The sequence below is a fragment of the Notothenia rossii genome (assembly GCF_949606895.1).
Source record: "Notothenia rossii genome assembly, chromosome: 3".
NCBI classification, from domain to species: domain Eukaryota; kingdom Metazoa; phylum Chordata; class Actinopteri; order Perciformes; family Nototheniidae; genus Notothenia; species Notothenia rossii.
Window position 1 is genome coordinate 33,833,752 of NC_136901.1, and position 20,179 is coordinate 33,853,930.

Sequence of the window (20,179 nt, forward strand, 5' to 3'; positions counted from 1 at the left end):
TAAATATACAAATACTGTTAATGAGTACAGTTAAAGGTTGACCAAGCCATAGCCTTTTATCTTAGATTTGGATTGTTTGCATTTGGAACAGAGGTGTGGCCACATTCAGTATCACACAGTAGTGTTCTTAAGCGATAAGCTCCAGTAATGCTGCAGTTTATCTCGGTCATTTACATGTAATCAAAACGGAGGAAAATAGGAAAAACATTTAATAAATGTTCATGCTTAGTCTCACACAGTGTGTTGTTTTCGATTCTGTTTGCAGTCCTGCAAAAAAAATAATAATTCAGTTTTGCTGACTTCAGATGGCCTCTAATCTTTACTTGATTAAACAAGACTCAATCAATAGTTGCACCAAAGTTTTAGTTTTCATTGCAAGCGGCCCGAAATGTATCTCATTGTATCCCATGTTAAAACATTCACTCTCACCAGGGTGCACTTTAATTGTTCCCATTATCCGGTTACTGACTTAAGTCTTGTCTAATCAAGTCAGATATGAGACCATGTGAAGTCAGCAAAACTGTATGAAGAGTCATCAACATGTTCAACATGGCTCTGGGCTAAAAGCTGAAGTGAAAGTTTTCCCCAAAAAAATTACTTATTTGAATACTGCAACAAATGAAATAAACTGACTCGTCAGTACACTCTAAAAAGTGTTAATTATTTAATCACAGGAAAAAAAATCAAAACACAAATGCAAATATAGTTTTCTACATCGACATTCAAACATATTAACAACATAAATAATTGTAAACATGTTGTGCACCACCAGAAATGTTGAGTCTAGTCATGTTTCATGTTTAACCATTTTCTGTCTTGTCTCCCACTTCCTATCCTGGTGTGTGTCTCCCGCCCTCATCAGCGTCAGCCCCGCCCCTGATTGTCCCCACCTGTGTCTTGTTATCCTGTGTTTAAATTCCCATGTGTTCTTTGTCAGTTCGTCTTGTCTCTTGCCATGGTCAGGTCTATGCTCTCTGTGCTCTTGAAAGGTTTTGTTCCTCTCTGTGCGCTTTCATTTTGTTCTCTATTTTTGTCATCTCAACTTGAGATTTGATAGTGACTTTTTTTTGTTCATCTTACTGTATTTTGGAAAATAAAGTATCTTACCAATACTTTACCTCTGTGTCCCGGGTCGTGCAGTTGGGTCCTACACCCTAAGTGTCTGAGTTCGTAAAACAAAAAATACAACCACAACAGCAACAAAACAACAGTTCTTACGATTAATTTAATATAATACTACACAAAGGAAATATTTTGGCCACAGATCATTCTTTTGCATGGACTGCTTGAGTCGTGAAAGATGATCACCACAGAATACAGAATACACCCCGGGTGCAAATAGCATTTTTGACTATAGTCACCCGGGTGTAAATAGCATTCTTCACTATACTCACCCAGGTATAAATAGCATTCTTCACTATAGTCACCCGGGTACAAATAGCATTGTTCACTGTAGTCACCCAGGTACAAATAGCATTTTTGACTATAGTCAGCCGGGTACAAATAGCATTTTTGACTATAGTCACCCGGGTACAAATAGCATTATTGACTATATAAACCCAGGTGTAAATAAAAATCTTCACTATACTCACCCAGGTACAAATAGCATTGTTCACTATAGTCACCCAAGTACAAATAGCATTTTTGACTATAGTCACCCAGGTACAAATAGGTACAATTTTTCCACACTGTTCACAGCTGTATGGTTTGTCTCGTGTGGATACGATGATGGATTGTGAGTTTACTTGATGAACGGAACATTTTCCCACACTCTTCACACCAGTATGGTTTTTCTCCCGTGTGAATACGATGATGGATTGTGAGATTACCTGATTTTGTAAACGTTTTCCCACACAGGTCACAGCTGTAAGGTTTCTCTCCAGTGTGACCTCTCTGATGAACCGTTAATTGGCCAGAGGCCTTGAAGGATTTGTCACACAGGTCACAACTGTACGGTTTCTCTCCAGTGTGACCTCTCTGATGAACAGTTAATTGTCCAGAAGTCTTGAAGGATTTGTCACACAGGTCACAGCTGTACGGTTTCTCTTCAGTATGAATGCGTTGGTGGACTTTAAGTTCACCAGTCTGAGCAAACGTTTTCCCACACAGGTCACAGTTGTGGGGTTTCTCTCCTGTGTGAACTTTCTGATGACGCTTTAAGTTCCAAGTGGATTTGAAGGATTTGTCACACAGGTCACAGATGAGTGGTTTCTCTCTAGTGTGAATAAGATAGTGGGACTTCAGTTCAAATAGAGTATTGAATGTTTTCCCACACAGGTCACAGCTGTAAGGTTTCTCTCCAGTATGAACGCGTTGGTGGACTTTAAGTGAACCAGTCTGAGAAAACGTTTTCCCACACAGGTCACAGTTGTGGGGTTTCTCTCCTGTGTGAACTCTCTGATGAACCTTTAAGTTCCCAGATACTTTGAAGGATTTGTCACACAGGTCACAGCTGTACGGTTTCTCTCCAGTATGAACTCTGTGATGAACCTTTAATTTTACAGAGGTCTTGAAGGATTTGTCACACAGGTCACAGCTGTGAAGTCTGAGTCCTCTCTGGTTCTAAAGCCACAGACATACAGAGAGAGAGAGAGAGAGAGAGAGAGAGAGAGAGACATTCATTAGGTACATTTTTTACAATCTTTTGCAACATGCCTTCTTGAACAAAAACAAAAGTAATTGAGCCATCATTTTCAACTAATGTTATTAAATAACTGTTAAAGAATCACTCAAATGCAGCAGTCTGCGTCTGTAGATTTCTCCTAAATTCGCCAAAAGTTTGCATTCTAACGTAACATAAAGTACCGCGACCGCTGTTTGCACCATGTAATCAGAGGTATCGTTGGAAAGCTCCTTCCCTCCTGCACAATCTCATCGGATCCAAATATGGTAATTTCCTTTGTATCAGCAACCAATCGTGAACAAAGGGGTCTTAAACCAAAAAACAGCGGAAAAAAACGTTCACAGGAGACGACAGCAATTGTCACTTCCACGAAGCAAGGTTATGACCCCGAAAATGAAATACCTTCACGGAGTGTGTCGAGGCGCAAGCTGTCATCCAGAGAACAGGAGGGTTTAGGTAACGCCACACAGCAATCTTTAAAGGTCGTTTTCTCAAAATTAGTTTTTTTCCCTCATATTCTGAGTGAGAAATGTCCACTTCAGTAGCACTTACATACACCAAACCTTCCAGTTATATTCCTATCAATAATCTGAAGGTTTTTACAGAAGGGTTTTTTCATATATAGTCTGAATTATATGATATTTTATACCCAAAACATGGCAAACATTGATATTTTAGGGCTGTTGACAGTATTTTCTGATTTATGGAGTGATAAAAAGTGATATCCGAAATCCCTTCAGTAAAAACTTTAGATTCTAATATGACTACAAAATTAAACAAGAATTTTGAACCTGACTTTATCCAATGTTCAGAATTGTTTTCCTGAAATGTATGATAATTAGGGCCGGGACTCGATTAAAATGTTTTATCTAATTAATTAGAAGCTTTGTAATTAATTAATCGAAATTAATCGCATTTTTAATCACATACAAATATTTGACCTGAGAACAGTGAGAAGCAATTTTTTTCAAATGGATTTTAGTATACCATTGAATTATGACTGAATACATAAGCTTAAGCAACAAAACATTGTTTATTTCTTTCAAGGTGGTACTTAACCAAGACCAACAGAAAAGTGCAATTTTTGCCATAAAGTGTAGCAATAGCATATTTAGGAATATAGTACATTTCAGAGATTCAGGTAGCCTATAGGTAGGTAGACCTTCTGTAAACTATAACACTTTGTTTTTTAAGTAAAACACAATACTTTCAAGTACATTCAGAACATTGGAAACCCTGACTATTAGAAAACATCTCTCTTTTGCTTCAGAGACCATAACAGACTTTGTTGATTTACCAACAGTTGATTTAAAAAATCTAATCAATTTCAGTCCAACTCTCTCAATAACCTTGGCCAAAACAATAAACAGTTCAACATAAAGTGCCAGTTGCACCAAAAACATAATAAATAGTTCAACATAAAGTGTATTATTTAAAATAAAATAAAAAAGTGCCAGTGATTGACCTCAATCCCTCCTATTCTTCCAATATCCTGATGAAAAATAAAATCTCTCTGTTGCATAGGCCACTGTTTGATCAACGCGAATTGGGTGTGGGTCCTTGTACTCCGAGTCGGGCTAACGTCCACGCTAGCTGCTATATGTTTTGCATTGAGGTGATACTTGAGGCTTGATGTACTGCGGTGATATGCGAATTCCTTTTTGCATAATTTGCAAACAACCGTGCTCTTATCGACGCTTCGCACTGTATCAGCGCTTTGCACTGTCGCGGACATTCATTTCGTCAAATGTCTGTCTTTCTCACATGCCTGCCACAATGGTCCTTCAGAATTGTTTTTTGAACTCTAATCTCACTTTTGCGAAGTTTGCTGGTGACTCTAGAACAGCTGAAAATGTATGTGTGTTGATTAAGAGGAAAAGGTGCTTGGTATTTTTATTGTTGTTACTATCAGGAAATGTACAGCCAAATCCGGGTCCACCTGGTAGTTTTAGTCAAATAGCTACTCCTGCTGATTTTAGTTCTAGATCGGGGTTAGGTTTAATTCATTTAAATGTGCGCAGTCTGTTACCTAAATTAGATTTTGTCCGTATTTGGGCGAGTTCAACTGATGCTGATGTCATTGTCTTATCAGAAACGTGGCTAGACAAATCGATCTTGGCCTCTGACATTTACATAAATGGTTACAATGTATATCGCACTGACCGTCCTAAAAAAGGTGGTGGCGTTGCCATTTATGTGAAAAATAAGTTTTGTGTAACAAAAATGGTTTCCAAATCTGTTAGTAAACAACTAGAATTTTTAGCTGTGAATGTCGAAGTAACAAAGGGTCAACAGGTCATGGTGGTGGGTTGCTACAGGGCCCCCTCGGCTGTCAAGGACTCCTTATCTTCATTGGCAAAACTGTTATCTCAACTTTCCTACAAGGAAATAGTGCTGCTTGGTGATTTTAATTGGGATTGGTTAACTTCTGTGTCAGAGGATTTTAAAAACCTGTGTACCTCTTTGAACATTACTCAGATTATAGACAGTCCTACTCGCCCAAATATTAAGTCCCCAAATAAATCCTCCTTAATTGATCTAATTTTAACAAATGTTCCATATAAATACTCATCTGTGGGAGTATTTGCTAATGATGTGAGTGACCACTGTGTTGTAGCCACAATTAGGGACACTAAGGTCCAAAAAGTTAAACCACGCATCATCACAAAGAGAGATAAAAAACACTTAGTGGAGCAGGGTTTTTTACATGATCTGTTTGATTTTGATTGGGGAAAAATCGATCTGTGTGCTGATGTAGAAACTGCATGGTCTTATTTTTATCTTGGTTTTATAAAAATTATAGATAAACATGCACCTCTGCGTAAATTTAGAGTGAAGGGACGAAACAATCCCTGGTTTTCTGCTGAAATGTCCAGTCTCCTTCATGAGAGAAACAATGCCTGGGCAAAGGCTAGGAAATCAGGCTCAGAGGTAGAATGGCTACGCTTTAGGCAGCTAAGGAATAGCTTTACTTCAAATGTCAAAAGTGCTAAGTCAAAGTACTATTTGTCAGTTACCACAGAAAACCTGAATAATCCTAGTAAATTTTGGAAAGCCATAAAATCGATTTCCACTGGTGATATCCCAAATGAGCTACCTCCGTACCTCACCACAGCATCTGGCATTATATCAGACAGGGCCACCATGCTAAATTGCTTTAATAAGCATTTTGTCTCTTGTGGCTCTCTGTTTGATTCTGTCACTGACTGTGCTTCTGCTTCTGTGAACGCTCCAGTCCTTGACTCTGAACAATGTGGTCTGGAAAACCCTTTCAGTTTTACTCCTTTAACTGTTGGTATTGTCCATGAAGCTTTATCCAAGTTAGATCCTAAGAAACCGGCTGGCCCGGACAACGTAGAACCTTTCTTTTTAAAGATAGCTGCAGATTTTATTGCTCCACCTCTTACTTCTCTTTTTAACCTCTCCCTCAGCACAAATACAATTCCTAAAGTATGGAAGTCTGCTTATGTCCTGCCTCTACTGAAAGGAGGGGAGGCAACTATTTTAAATAACTATAGGCCAATCTCTAAATTGTCAGTTTTGGCTAAGGTGCTCGAACGACTTGTGAGTGAACAAGTAAAGGAGTTTTTATGTATAAATGATATCCTGTCTAAACATCAGTCAGGCTTCAGGAAGAAACATAGCACCATCACTGCAACAATGAAAGTGGTAAATGATATTACTAGTATGCTAGATAATAAACAGAGTTGTGCAGCTCTGTTTATTGACCTTTCCAAAGCGTTTGACACCGTTGATCATCGTGTCTTAAAACAGAGGCTACTCAGTACTGGCATATCCAGCCATGCAGTGGGGTGGTTTGTGAACTACCTCTCTGAAAGGTCCCAATGTGTTCACTTTGATGGGCTGTCTTCTGAGTGGTTAAACATTGCTAATGGTGTTCCTCAAGGTTCTGTTTTAGGTCCACTTTTATTCTCCATATATATCAACAGTTTAGGTGAAAATGTGGATGAAGCTACTTTACATTTTTATGCGGACGATACCGTGATGTATTGTGCAGGTCCCTCCATTCAGGAGGCGGTTGTTAAATTACAGGCTGTTTTTAACATTATTCAGACTCAGCTCTCTGAACTAAAGCTTCTTTTAAATGTGGATAAAACCAAGATAATGCTCTTTTCAAAAGCTAAAAAGTCACCAGAGCCTGTTTTAGATATTGTATCAACGCAAGGAACAAAACTTGAAGTTGTTGCCTGTTACAAATACCTTGGTATCTTGCTTGATGACTGTCTCTCTTTTAAACTTCATGTCAATAACCTGCTTAAAAAACTGAGGGTTAGGCTAGGTTTCTTTTTCAGGAATAAGTCCTGTTTCTCGCTTGAGGCCAGGAAAAGGCTAGTCACTGTGACCTTTTTACCTGTGCTGGACTATGGTGATCTGCTGTATATGAATGCACCTGCCAACTACCTAAGCAAACTAGATGCTGCGTATCATAGTGCTCTGAGATTTGTCACTAACTGTAAAGCACTTACTCATCACTGTACACTGTATACCAAGGCAGGTTTACCATCACTCACTGTACGGAGGCTCAGTCACTGGTACACTTTTATCTATAAAGCTATGTTGGGCAAACTCCCGTATTATATCTGTTCATTGATAAAGCAGAAAGTTGCAAGCAGCTATTGTCTGCGATCACAGGATATAGTCTTGTTAGATGTGCCAAGAGTAAGGACTGTCTTAGGTAAGACAGCTTTTATGTGCGCAGCTCCACTTGCTTGGAACAGTCTACAGGCAAAATTGAAATTGAGCATTTTTATTTCTTTGAATGTATTTAAGGCATGTCTAAATGAAATGCTTTCTGACACTCTGGGTAGTTGTAAATGTTGAATATGTAAATATGATATCCTCTGTTGTTTGTATGTTGTTTTTATGTTTCATGTGGAACTAAATGATGCAGGTCTCCCTTGTAAATGAGATCGATGATCTCAAGGGACTAATCTGTCTAAATAAAGGTTTGAAATGAAATGAAAATCCGTCCGTTTTTTAAAACAAAATGTCCCATCCACGGGGCCAACCAAAGCGGTCTCATCAGCTTCTTCGTTCATGTTTGACTATTGTTCACTGTGGTTTGTTGTTGTCTGAAGTCATGAACGTTAGTTGGTGCTCCAGTATAATCGGTACCCCTGAAACTCATCCAGTGAGAAACGTTCCGCGGTGCAAAAATAAGTGCGATTAAAATGCGTTAATTTTTTTTACGCGTACATTTTTGTGTAATTAATTAATCTTAATTAACGCGTTAAAGTCCCGGCCCTAATGATAATATGTGCATATTTAAACATGCTATTTCAGAAAACTTGTAATACAAAAAACAATTGTCTTAATGTAAGTAATTCACTGGAGAAATGTTATGCTGATATCTTTAACATGTTAAGCCCCGAGCCTGTTTTCCAGGTCTCAGGCTCGAAAATGACATTCCCAGAACAATTGACCATAACTAAACTTCTAAAAAGGAGAAAATTAATAATGTTTTTTCTCAAAGCAATGATAAACCTGTGAGTTGGATGGAGAACAGTCAGAATCAATATAGTTTTTTTTATTTTAAAGTAAATTCAGATTGAACATAGTAAAATAATGTAAATGATTGTATTCGTCCAAAAAAAACACATTACTTATAGTGAAGACCACCCTTGAATGATGGGATTGATAGAAAACAAGTGACATTTTACATTTTTAGAGAGCTTTAGCACAAAAGAACCCACCTCTGGGGTCATTTGGGTGTATTTGCCGTTTCTCTGGAACCCATTGGTCGATTCTGGTGATTGACATCTCTTTTGAACCGTTGCGGCCCGTCCACACAGCGGCGTGCGTTGAAAGCTTCATCATTCACTTTGAATGGGGTGACGTCACTTTTCGCCGAACTGCATTGTGGGAAGCGACGCGGAGCTTTGCTGGCGTGGCTCGCTGCAAAAGTTGAGCAATGTTTAACTTTTGAAGCCTCGGCAGAAGCGTCAGGCAATCAAATCATAAGCCAGTACAAGCTCTAGCCAATCAAACTGCTGCTTGTGTGTCAGGGGCAGGAGATTCATGTGATTGGTTGTTGGTCGAGTTTCAGACACGCCCGCCGGCAAGCTTCGACGCACGTCACGTAGAATCGAAGGGGAGGTTCCACACACACACACACACACACACACACACACACACACACACACACACACACACACACACACACACACACACACACACACACACACACACACACACACACACACACACACACACACACACACACACACACACACACACACACACACACACACACACACATTACATTATTCTCAGGGCTTCTTAATATTTAATAACCTATTCATGTCGCTGTGACGGCTGTCGCCTTGCCTCCTGCATTAACCGGCCTGCGAGCATCCTGTGTGTGTGTGTATATGACTGCCTTCAGGTACTATTGTTACTGCGTCGGCGTGACGTTATTCAGCTCCTCCCACCGGAAGCGGTCTGGATGACGCTACTTAAGCTGCTGGACGCCACGCTACTCTCGCCTCCAAATGTTTACGTCTATGTTCTGAGACTTGTGACGGCGTTGGATTTGTTCTAGACGCCTCACTATTTTCCAGAGGTGGGAGTAAGTCCTACATGTGCAAGTCATGAGCAAGTCTCAAGTCTTGACCTACAATTATCAAGCAAGTCCCAAGTCACTGTGGTGAGAGTCAAGCAAGTCAAGTCAAGTCATTGCTCAGGTCAAACAAGTCAAGTCATACGAAATTCTGATGAATAAGCCCAGTCTCCTCATTTAAATCAGTTAAAAGACAGTGGTTATGAAAATGGATTCAACCCACAGTATGATCTTCATTACATACACAGTTAATCATTTGAAATCTAATTCAGACCGATGACTATCATATTAGATTCATATTAACCCTAGAACTGCAGACACTATAGCTAGGACTCAAAAAGTCTGTTCAAAAAGGCAGAATTCCAGGTAAGAAAATCATATATCGCATTGCCATGTGTAATGCCATTACACATATTTAATTTAAATGTCTGTTAACACTAGAACCGCCAACAACGTCAGCACCTACATAGATATCATTTTCAAATCATTTAATTGGTTCCTCTTCATAATTTCCTTATAAACTAAGTAGGACGATTTAAAACTCAGTTAATTGGGTTAATTTAGAAATTGCTTCAGTTTATCATCATAACAGATCAAAAAGTTCAGATTCATTTTACAATAAACCAAGGAATGATGCACTTCTACAAACAAACAACATAATTAAAATATTTAAACAAACTACTAAAAGTAGATGAACTACATTATTCAAAAAGTTGACAGTAACTTCTGATAATAATACAGGGGAAATAAACGAGGCATCTCTTTTCCTCTCTCTCTCTCTCCTGACAGTATCAGGATTAGTCAAAATGAATCCCTTAGCGGTTCTAGTGTTAATTTACCGTTTTGTCTTCTCTTTGCAATGCTTAATCGATTTGAAACCAAGTCTAACGTAGCTTAAACTTAACGTTAGCTTTCTAGCTAACACATTAACGCACCTTTCTCTCTGGTTTTTTTTGTAGTGGCGAATGAAGTTGGATGTTGTGGTGGTCGTGTCACTGATCTTTATGCTGCAGACCCGGCATACCGCTGTTCTCTTCTTATTACCGTCATCGACAAAATAATCCTTGAATCCAAACTTCACTATTTTTTGATTAAAGCTAGCCGCTGCCATGTTAACTGAGACTCCTGCCTTCTAATGGGTTGCCAGGTTTGCGCGCATGGCGCTATAATCACGTTTTTTGAAAAAACTAAACGTAATATCTCACTACAAAAACAAATGCAAATATTTAATTTTAAACAGTCAAGTCCTTTCAATTCATCTATCTCAAGTCAAGTCTCAAGTCATGAATACCAAGTCAAAGTCAAGTCTTTCATCAATGTTAGTCAAGCAAGTCTCAAGTCAAAAAATATGCGACACTAAATAATTCCTTGATTAAAGAGCCTATATCTTTGTTTATATCATTTTTATGTGAGTTTATTATTAGAACCAAATTCTTACCAAGAACACCTGGTCTTGTGTTGCTTCCCTTTTACCCTAAACGAGCTGGGGACGTAACAGTCTCATACCCACTTAACGGGAAGAAACTCAGCTAAAAGACGATACGAACCATTTTTACTGAAACAAAACACAAGTCTCACAAGAGGCGTCTAAATCAGCCCTGAGCGAAAATATGCTAATGCACTTAGCACAGAACTCAAGGTAAAAATACCCTTATTACTAGGGAGGCACCGAATATTCGGCCACCGAAAATTATCGGCCGAAAATGGTTAAAAGGGCCCTTTCGGCCGAAAGGGTTTTAGCACCGAAAAAATATCACCGAATGTCAGAGAACAGGGTTACGTTGATCATACTCCGCATATTTGTCCGGGTGTTTTGATTTCAAGTGGTGGAGTAATCCCGAAGTGGTGAAAGTCTTTGCAGTTACACCCCCTCGAGAAATGTCAGCTGAACACGTTTTACAAATCGCAATCCGCGCCTCTCTCTCTGATATTTTGAAATATCTCCAAGCGGCAGACATGTTGGCTGTGAGACAGCCGCGAGCATGGTCGCGCGCCGTGCTTGTTGTCGCCGCGTTTTGATTACGTCATCACAACAACACGTTAGGTTACCAAACTTATAGGTGCATTTGTTGTTGTTGAAGGCCTGGCTGTTACAGTCTTTATTTACACTATTTTGTTGTAGGCCTACTGGCCCAGATGTTTATGCAGTTTTAAAGCACCTTGGCTTTGTTCTGAATGCACTTTGTTGTAGTTATCCTACAGAGAAAAGAAAATGCAGTTGACTTGGAATTAATGGACTGTATGCATTCAAAAGTGCTGAATAAATGTTTTATGGACCCATAATAGTGATTATTATTTAAGTTAAGTTTTGCCATAATCATGTCTTTTTCCATAATCAGGTAGCTGAACAACATTGGTAAAAAATGTATACATTATATATATATATATATATATATATGTATATATTTCTATTAATCATTTTCGGCCTTTCGGAATTCGGTTTTCGGCCAACTGTTTCCTATTTTCGGTTTCGGCCAAGAATTTCCCATTCTGTGCACCCCTACTTATTACTTATCGTAACTGCACACACAATATATCCGATTAAAGGTATCATCACTGAGCCATCAGAACTCGCGACAGGGGAAGCAAACACAGACATTACAACAGGTAGCATTCACGGGACATCTCTTACCTTAGCTTTTAGTTTCTGATCAAAAGTCGTGTTCAATGGCATTAAAACGATAAAAACGTGGCTGAAGGTTAATCCATAGGTTAATCCAATGTGTTTGTCACTTTGAAAAAAGTATTGATAATCCATAATTCAATTTTTATGTAAAAATGGGAGAATTAATATTAGCTGCTAATGGTAGCCACCAGAGTGTATTGCAGATTCCGGTTCCGGGGCATTCTGGCTGTGCAGCACTCATTCACCAATGGGTAATGTTTAGATGGATTTTAGGAACTTTCCCTCAATTCTATTGGCTCTAACGGTTAAAAAGAGATGTCAATCATCAAAGTCGAGGAGGGTCAGAGATATGGAAAATGCACCCAAATGACCCCATAAGTGGGTTTTTTTCTCTAACAAGGTCAGATTGAACTTGTTTTGCATCAATCTTGATACAGGGTACTTATTATATGCTATAGTTTGGATTCCTAAAGCTTTGAGTATCCGATCCCACCCTTCAAGGGTGGTTTTCACTAGAAGTAATACAAAAATGATATGTGCAAGCTGAATTTACATTAAAAATTTAAAAAATCTATATTGATTCTGACTTTTTTACATCCAACTCACAGGTTTATAATTGCTTTGAGATAAAAGATTATGCATTACCCCTTTTAAAAAGGGAAAATATAGTCATTTGTTCTGGGAATGTAATTTTCGAGCCTGAGACCTAAAAACACAGGCTCAGGGCTTAACAGGAAAAACATCCATGACTTAAACACTTTATCCACGATAAAAGCCACAAAGTTGCACCTGCAAGGTGAATACAGCTGGTAAAAGAAAAAGTCTTTGAATGCGTACATTAACAGGTTTATGACATCACTGCCCCGTCTAAGACACGAGTTGATCTGACTTTAATTACATTTGACTCGAGTGTTTCGTCAACTTAATGTGTTGCTTAAAATAATACTTCTGCACACAGTATGGGAAACTGTAAGTGTTGCACGGCCAGATACGGCTCAAGAAGCTGACTCAGATAAGGAAATATATGATAGTCTACATCAGGGCTATTCAACTACACATTCAGTTGGGCCAGATTTTATAATTACAAAATTCAGCTGGGCCAGACATTCAGCGGCCTGTAAAAAGCGGGTAGTGACACATTTTAAACAAACACATATTACTGCGATGAAAAACATGCAATTTTTATTCATTGTTCATCTAACAAAGGTAGGTCAAAAAGTGCATAAAAACACAACAAATTAGCATTAATTTAACAGAATCTGAAAAAAAAGTGCACAGTTATAGCATTACATTTGTTTGCTTTAGAAGTCAAATATTCAGGTTATTTTCTTTGAACCAGGCACATCACAAAGTGCATTTACTGAATACAATAATAGCAGTCTTAATACATTTCCTGACATACAAAAAAAACAGGTAAAGAGCAATGCAACACAAAGAGGTAGTACTGTAGCAATACTATTTTTTCACTTTTCAAGTAATAACAAAAAAAATCATACGTTTTGGTCACATTTGACCCAGACACATTACAAAGTGCATTTAAATGAATACAGAAAGAACTGTCAAGTTACCCTTCAGTGCACAAACATATAACAAGGTATACGGTTAACTATATGAATGAATACTACACTACACGTCTACTATAGTAAACTAGGTGCTTACTATCACCTCATTTGTGATTTGTCATCGCTGACTTTCTCAATGGGAGAAGGGACATTTTTTGTTTTGAACAAGAGCAGTGATTTTTGGCTCATAGGATATCAATGCAATCCTAAGACATTGGTGAAAAGTGCTGTCAGTCAGGGAGCAGCAAGTGCTACTTTTGATTGAGTTCATGTGTGAAAAGCTTGATTCACATGTGTATGTTGATCCAAACATACCGAGCACACAGATCGCTACTTTCTGAACGTTAGGGAACTGCCGTTTTTTGACATCACTCCAAAACTTTGCTGGCCCGTTAGTGCGCTGCATGTCAATAAGTTCCAGTGTATATTTCCCCTTGTCGATGCAGGGGACCACTTCCTTTGCTCTGGTTGATGCGTCCCCCTCTATTGCAACAGTGAAGGGGTCTCTGGCAAAGCCCATCACCTCTGTGGGCAGAGCAAGTCCATCCAATCGACCGGCAAAGTTCTCTTTCAACCTCGCAATGAAATCTGTCATCACATCCGTGATTTGTGCCGGAGATGTGATGTGTTTGGGGAGCGTCGGAAAATGCAGCATCCGACCCGTGCTCAAGTCGGTCGCGAAAAGGTCCAGCTTGACTTGGATCTGCTCCACAAGATCAATGACCGTTTTGTCACTGTTTACGCTTCAGAGTTGAGAGAGACATGTTTTAGAGTTGCTATCATAGGACCACCGTTACTAGCACCACTAGATGCACTTTCAAAAAACGTGCTGCGTTGTGGTTTGGTGGTTTCTATGCAACGCGGAGTGTTGCGTTCATGGTCTGTACTAGTGTAGGAATTTGGCTACGGGAGGCTGGGCCACTCGGGAGTTGGTTCTGGGCCGCATCTGGCCCGCGGGCCGCCAGTTGAATAGGCCTGGTCTACATTATGATGTGATGTGAAATGAATGATAATGGGACACATTGACGTCTGCACTCAGTGCCGCGGACTGTACGTAATGTTACTTTGATCCGGTTACTTATGTTGTGGCAGATATGTAAGTAAGTTTTCTTAACGCTAATGTTATAACAGCCAGATTGCTCTGAAGCTGGGAGGTGATATTCTATTCATTTTCACGTTCACACAGCCGGTGATTTTTGCCGGCAGTCTTTCCTGCAACGGCATTCTAAACTGTATTTCCTTTCTCCTGTAATATAACACTGAGCTCTGATTGGTCAGCAGGCGGTGCTTTCACTGAGTTGATCTCTTATCCTGGAACCTAACCTGCTCCGGAGCAAGCTAGCCGTTCAGCATAAGTTATCATGGAGATCTAGCCCGCTAAGAAGAGAACCAGCGTCGTAGGACCGGAAACCCAGAGTTTTCCCTGAAGTTAGCTCGCCAAGCGAAAATCCGGCTTCGCAGTACAGGCCTCTGGAGTAAATTCACAAGCTACCCTGCAGTATACAAAGTCATTAAAACTACTGTAGCTGCACCTTTACCAGCTTTGATAACACTTTAATTATCAATCATTATAAAACACATCATATATTATTCTGAAATGGACCAATCTCCACAATGACTACTTTTACTGTCGCTACTTTAACTATATTTTGATAATACTTGATCTACTTTTACTTGAGGAACATTTGATTGCAGGATTGTTCCTACACTCTGGTACTTCTACTTTCATTCTAGTACAAGATCTGAGTACTTCTACTTTTACTCAAGTACAATATCTATACCTGAAAAAAACTATTGGAAAACGAAGGCTAAAGCTAACGTTAGCGGATAGTGACAATGTATAATAGTTAGCTAGCTCGCTAATATTGCGACAGAAAAACGTTTCAGTTCACATCACGCTCTGCCGCTCCGAAAGGGAGCTCTGCTCTGAACAGCCCGTTCTAACAGCTGTTCACCAACGTTCCAGTCTGTGCTCCTTCACTACAGGCTATCACGCCAGCTAACCATTCCCCAAAATGTTTTTAATACTAGCGGTAACCGGCCAAGCGCCGGGCAAAAAACGATCTTCAAATAAAAATAAAGTCACCGGAGGAGTTAAAGGAGAGTGACAGGGAGCATGAGAAGAAGAGGGAGAGAAAGTTTCAGCCCGCTTGATCGATGGAGTTGGCTTCTAGTGGTGCAGTGACGCGTCCTAAAACCCTTTTTATAATCTATCGATTAGATTTATGATTCGAAAATTATAAAAGTAGGGTAGGCATGTGGAGATTATCACCCGTAGGTAATGTAACTGCTGAAACTAGACCCTCATCGCAGAGCAGCAGAGTTCAGCCGACAGACAAGAAGACTCGAGCACACAGCTTGTGCTTCATTACAACATATACAAAAATAACACCATGCGCTTCATGATGGCACATCAGCTCGCGGCCGCAGATTACTCCGGGTCCCAGACCCCCCCCTCGGATAGGAATATATTGTGATGAAGTGAACACTGACCTGAGTTCTGGGGGTGTCTTTGTTCTCCTCCATGCTGCTCTCAGTGCTCCTTCTGGGTTTTGAAATAAGTGTTAACACTACAGTCAACACAAAACCAATCTACAGCTAAGAAGTAGCTTAACAGCAGAGGTGGGAAGAAATTAACTCCATCCTGCTAGCAGGTTAGGGTTAGGGTAAGATGGAAAGGCCTGCACTTCACGAACATAAACTCCGCCAGCGGCGAACAGTGTTATTGTAGAAAACCACAGCGTCCCTACACCAAGCATCACTGATGTAAACAATCACACCGCCGCCGCGGCTCTTTCCCCCGCTAACCGTAGCTCTGTCTGAGCGGTAGCATGTTAGCCGGTCTAGCTGAATGGCAGAGTCTGGGATGTTGTCATTTAGCCATGATTCCATGAAAACGTACACAGCACTCTGTCACCCCACTCTGGGTCGACCGGAGTAGTCTTATGATGTCCATGTTATTGTCCAGTGAGCGAACATTAGCCATGATGCTCAGAATAGCGAGCCTGTGTGGGATAGCTGCTAGTCTAGCTCGGATGCCTCCGCGTTTACCCCTCTTGTGCTTCCTCTCACACCGCTTGCGGCGTCTATTCAGCGCGTAGGTAGCAGGCGAGGGCGAGGTTGAACGTATTCCAAAGCCACTGAGTACCTCTGCCAGCGTAGCGTCTATTGTTTGTTTTGTTGTTATTTCTGTGGTGTTAGCTGTTATGCTTTTATTGTGATAGAGCTAACAGGATGTATGAGACCGGATGTGGTCACAACTGGTCATGCTACTACAAAATGACATGGAGAGTACAAGCCTGAATAAAGTAACCACCATGCTCTAAACCGTCTGTATTACTTTACGCTTACCACGACATGGTGTCAGAACGTGGGCAGCGGTAATGAGCTAGGTTGAAGTTGGAAAGAGAGTTGTGGAAAGTTAACGTCTGCAAGCGGCGAGATGTTAGACGACGACGGAGCTGCAGCCGCACCGGCTGCACAGCCTCCACAACCTCCCCAGCTACAGGCTAATGCTAACGCTCCTCCGAGCGCTACGTTCACCATCCAACCACCTGAAGCATTCGACTTTGCAAAGCCTCAGGACTGGGAGCGATGGATACGCAGGTTCGAGAGATAATTTCCTTGTCCAGCGGGAACTCACGACTGTACTGTATACTCCTGACTGTACTATTCGTTCGGAATGTTTGAAGTGAACTAGACGAACACACGTTAAAGACTCGGGAGAGCTAGCTGCTGCTGTCGGCATCTTGGTTAGCCTGCTGTGAGGAGCATGAAGCAGCTTACAGCAGATAAGGACCCGGATGAAGAGGTGGAATTGTTCTAAAGCTCCTCTCGTCTCTTCTTCTCCTGAGAGAAACTGGTTATATTCTTAATATATGACCACGCCGCATCGACCGCTACTGCCTATTGGCGCTGACGAGCCCTGGGGCCGCCATCTTGGACCGGTCACCCGCTCCACTCAGTGTAATCTGTCTGGCAGGCGCAGTGAAGTGTTAGCGCAAAGTTGCTCATGAAAGTTGTATGAGTTAAAAGCCCTGAAAGAGGACTGTTTTGCAGAGCTTCTTTCTCGTGCTCCCTTTCTGCAGGTCAAGAGAGGTGAGTTTGGCAATGTGGTGTAGTCTTATTTTCAGAAACACAGACACAACCAATGACAAGTTGGAATAATGGTTGTCGATGCCAAACTGCGTCTCCTCAATGTGTTCCCCAAGCTGAAAAATATCCTCCGTTCCAATCTCCTCCCGGACAATGTAGGTGACTGTCGACACCTTTGGGGCTTGCCTTGTTGAAGCTTGGCGAATCACCCTCTCTGCAGCTCTCAGCACCTTCACTGTGCCTTCTGATGGAATCACTAGGCCACCGTTGTTTTTCAGGGCTAGAAGGTGGTAGCTCTCATCAAATGATTTCCCTCAAATCCGCCAAAAGACTCCTCACTGTGGTCTTTGCCCTCTTTTATCTAGCCATGGCATTCTTCCTCTCTCGCTCAAGACTCTCCACTCTTGCTAAAGCTTCATTGAGTCTGGCCTTAAGAGCAGTAGGAGAAGCAGGCAAGACATAGCTATGATCCTAGTAGAAAGAGGGAAGAACATGGTTTGAGTGATGTTTCACTTCACACACATCACTTGGACACAACTAGAGTATGGCCCACATTCTTTCTTATAGTCATCACCTGTCAAAGCCACTGCCTGCATTATGCGTGTGTGTGAGTGCAGTGTTTCCCCTAGGATGGAGTCATAGCAGCGGTGCTAAGGCACGTGGGCCCAGCATAATGTGAGCGCGGAGCGCGTGGAATATTTTTGTGTGTGCGCGTGCAAAGTGCGCCCCGCCAATTTGTTTCTATGTGTCAGCACAAGAAAGGCTCTTGAGGCCTAGTACCAGGGCCGGTTCTAGACAATTTGCTGCCCTAGGTGAGATTTTAGGCGACATTTTATTTGTAAAGAATAAATGACAAATCTCTACAAAAGACAAATACACTGCAAAAACAGAAACTTATTAACATAGGTAATAGATGTCAAAATGGCTTCAGTATTGTATGAACATGTTGGAATTGGGGGGTGGACGTCACATCCTCTAGGGGGGTATGGGGGAGCTACCAGCGCACCGCCCCCCAGATCTGGCGCCCTAGGCCAGAAATGGGCCCTGCCTAGTACATACAGTGGCGATGTCTCAACATTTAGCAAACACACACCTTTATTGAACATACAGTAACACAAATACTACAAATCCACATCACAAACAATCAAAAATGAAAAAGGGTCACCACTTATTATTATTTTAAGAAAAAAAAAAAAAGTAAAAAAAAAATATATATATATTTTTTTATTTTTTTTATTTTTTTGGTACCTGGCTGGCGCCCCCTAGCAGCGGCGCTCATATTTCAGCAGCGGCGCTGCGCCGCCACTATTTGTATATAGGGGAAACACTGGAGTGTGCCAGGAATGCATGTTCAACATGTCTTCAATTGTGTGTGTATGGATTTATTTGTGAGTGTGTTTAATATGAGTGGCAGCAAACAAGAGAGATTTTACTTTGTCTAGGACCATTATGATATGATGTTGAAAATAGAAATACTCACATCAGTAGGCTGAGGTTGTGAGTGTGAGGTTGAAGCTTCTGGGTCGTCCTGAGGGGCCACAGACAGGCTCTCTTCAGCTTTTCTGGAAGTAGACGTAGTCCTGCCCTTTTCCTGCTAAAATGAAGAAGCATAATACTTGAAAAGAATGTATGTCTGTATATATATATATATATATATATATATATACACACACACACACAGAGGGATAGGCATTTCGCCCTGCCCTGTTATTGATAATAGACTATATTCATTTATGAATGCTAATAGCCTTATGATGATACACCTACTCTTTGGAGGTGAACCGGGACGCTGAAGATGGAGGGAATAACACCATCTCTGAGTCGGACAATCTGTCCTGTCCTGTCAAACTCGTCCTGCTTAAAATGCTCACTGCAAATCACGGATGACTCGCTTGCAGTGAACCCTTCCCTCCTCAAAGCAACTTCCCACTTCTTCCTCATATCTTGGTCTTTGGGAAACCTTCAAAAATAAAAACGGGAGATTTGAGAGAGTCAACACAAAAAATGTTTAAGAAGGAGGTCAAGCTTATTTTCTTCCTTCTTCCTAGATAGATTAGATTAGATTTTACTTTATTCATCCCACAACAGGGAAATTCACCTGTTACAGCAGCATATGATTTATAAAGTCTCACTTGGCCATAAACATAATGTTTGCTGGCTACGATTTCGCTTGCGGACATCAATACAGTACAATAATATTCTATTTACAAAATACAACCAATAATAATGTTTAATCTTACTTGTGAAAAGTAATCCCCCGACCCCTGTTCGCAAACGTCCGCCGATTTCCACAGCAATACGCCGCACAGTGCTCTGGTATCTTGAAACCTCTGCTGTCTACGGGTATAATGTCTGTACAATATGGGTAGGATCAGGGTAGGATGACCGTTCCAAGATGGCGGCCGTATTTCTTGCGCCCCAGCAGCCAATGCGGCGTCTACTCTATAAGTCTATGTATATGACAGTTATATATTAATGAAAGCTGATAGACCCCAACTGATGGAAGCTTTACAGCAACTGGATCCTGCCTGAGAGCATGGTCGAGAGCCCGGATGTGGGCCCCACAAAGCATGCGCAGTAGAGTTTTCCCTTAAGCCCTGCCTCCCATCTCCTGTTAGGCTTGTTTGAGACAAGCGAGACCTGCGCAGACCTGCGCAATTTCGATCAACGTCTTGCTCGTGCGTTGCATGATG

General features: G+C 40.9%; 1 protein-coding gene across 1 annotated transcript in view; it reads right to left on the reverse strand.

The window, feature by feature from the left end:
* Positions 1-633: 633 nt before the first annotated feature.
* The window catches only part of LOC307033486 (uncharacterized protein), a 20,585-nt gene continuing 1,039 nt past the window's right edge, over positions 634-20,179 (reverse strand). Inside the window, exons 1-3 of the mRNA XM_079671974.1 lie at positions 19,254-20,179; positions 18,967-19,080; positions 634-2,562 (exon numbers count right to left, since the gene is read on the reverse strand). The exon at positions 19,254-20,179 is cut by the window's right edge and continues 1,039 nt beyond it. Coding sequence (XP_079528100.1) covers positions 1,693-2,562; positions 18,967-19,080; positions 19,254-19,427 — 1,158 coding nt within the window. The 5' untranslated portion in view covers positions 19,428-20,179 and the 3' untranslated portion in view covers positions 634-1,692. The remainder of the gene's footprint in view (positions 2,563-18,966; positions 19,081-19,253) is intronic.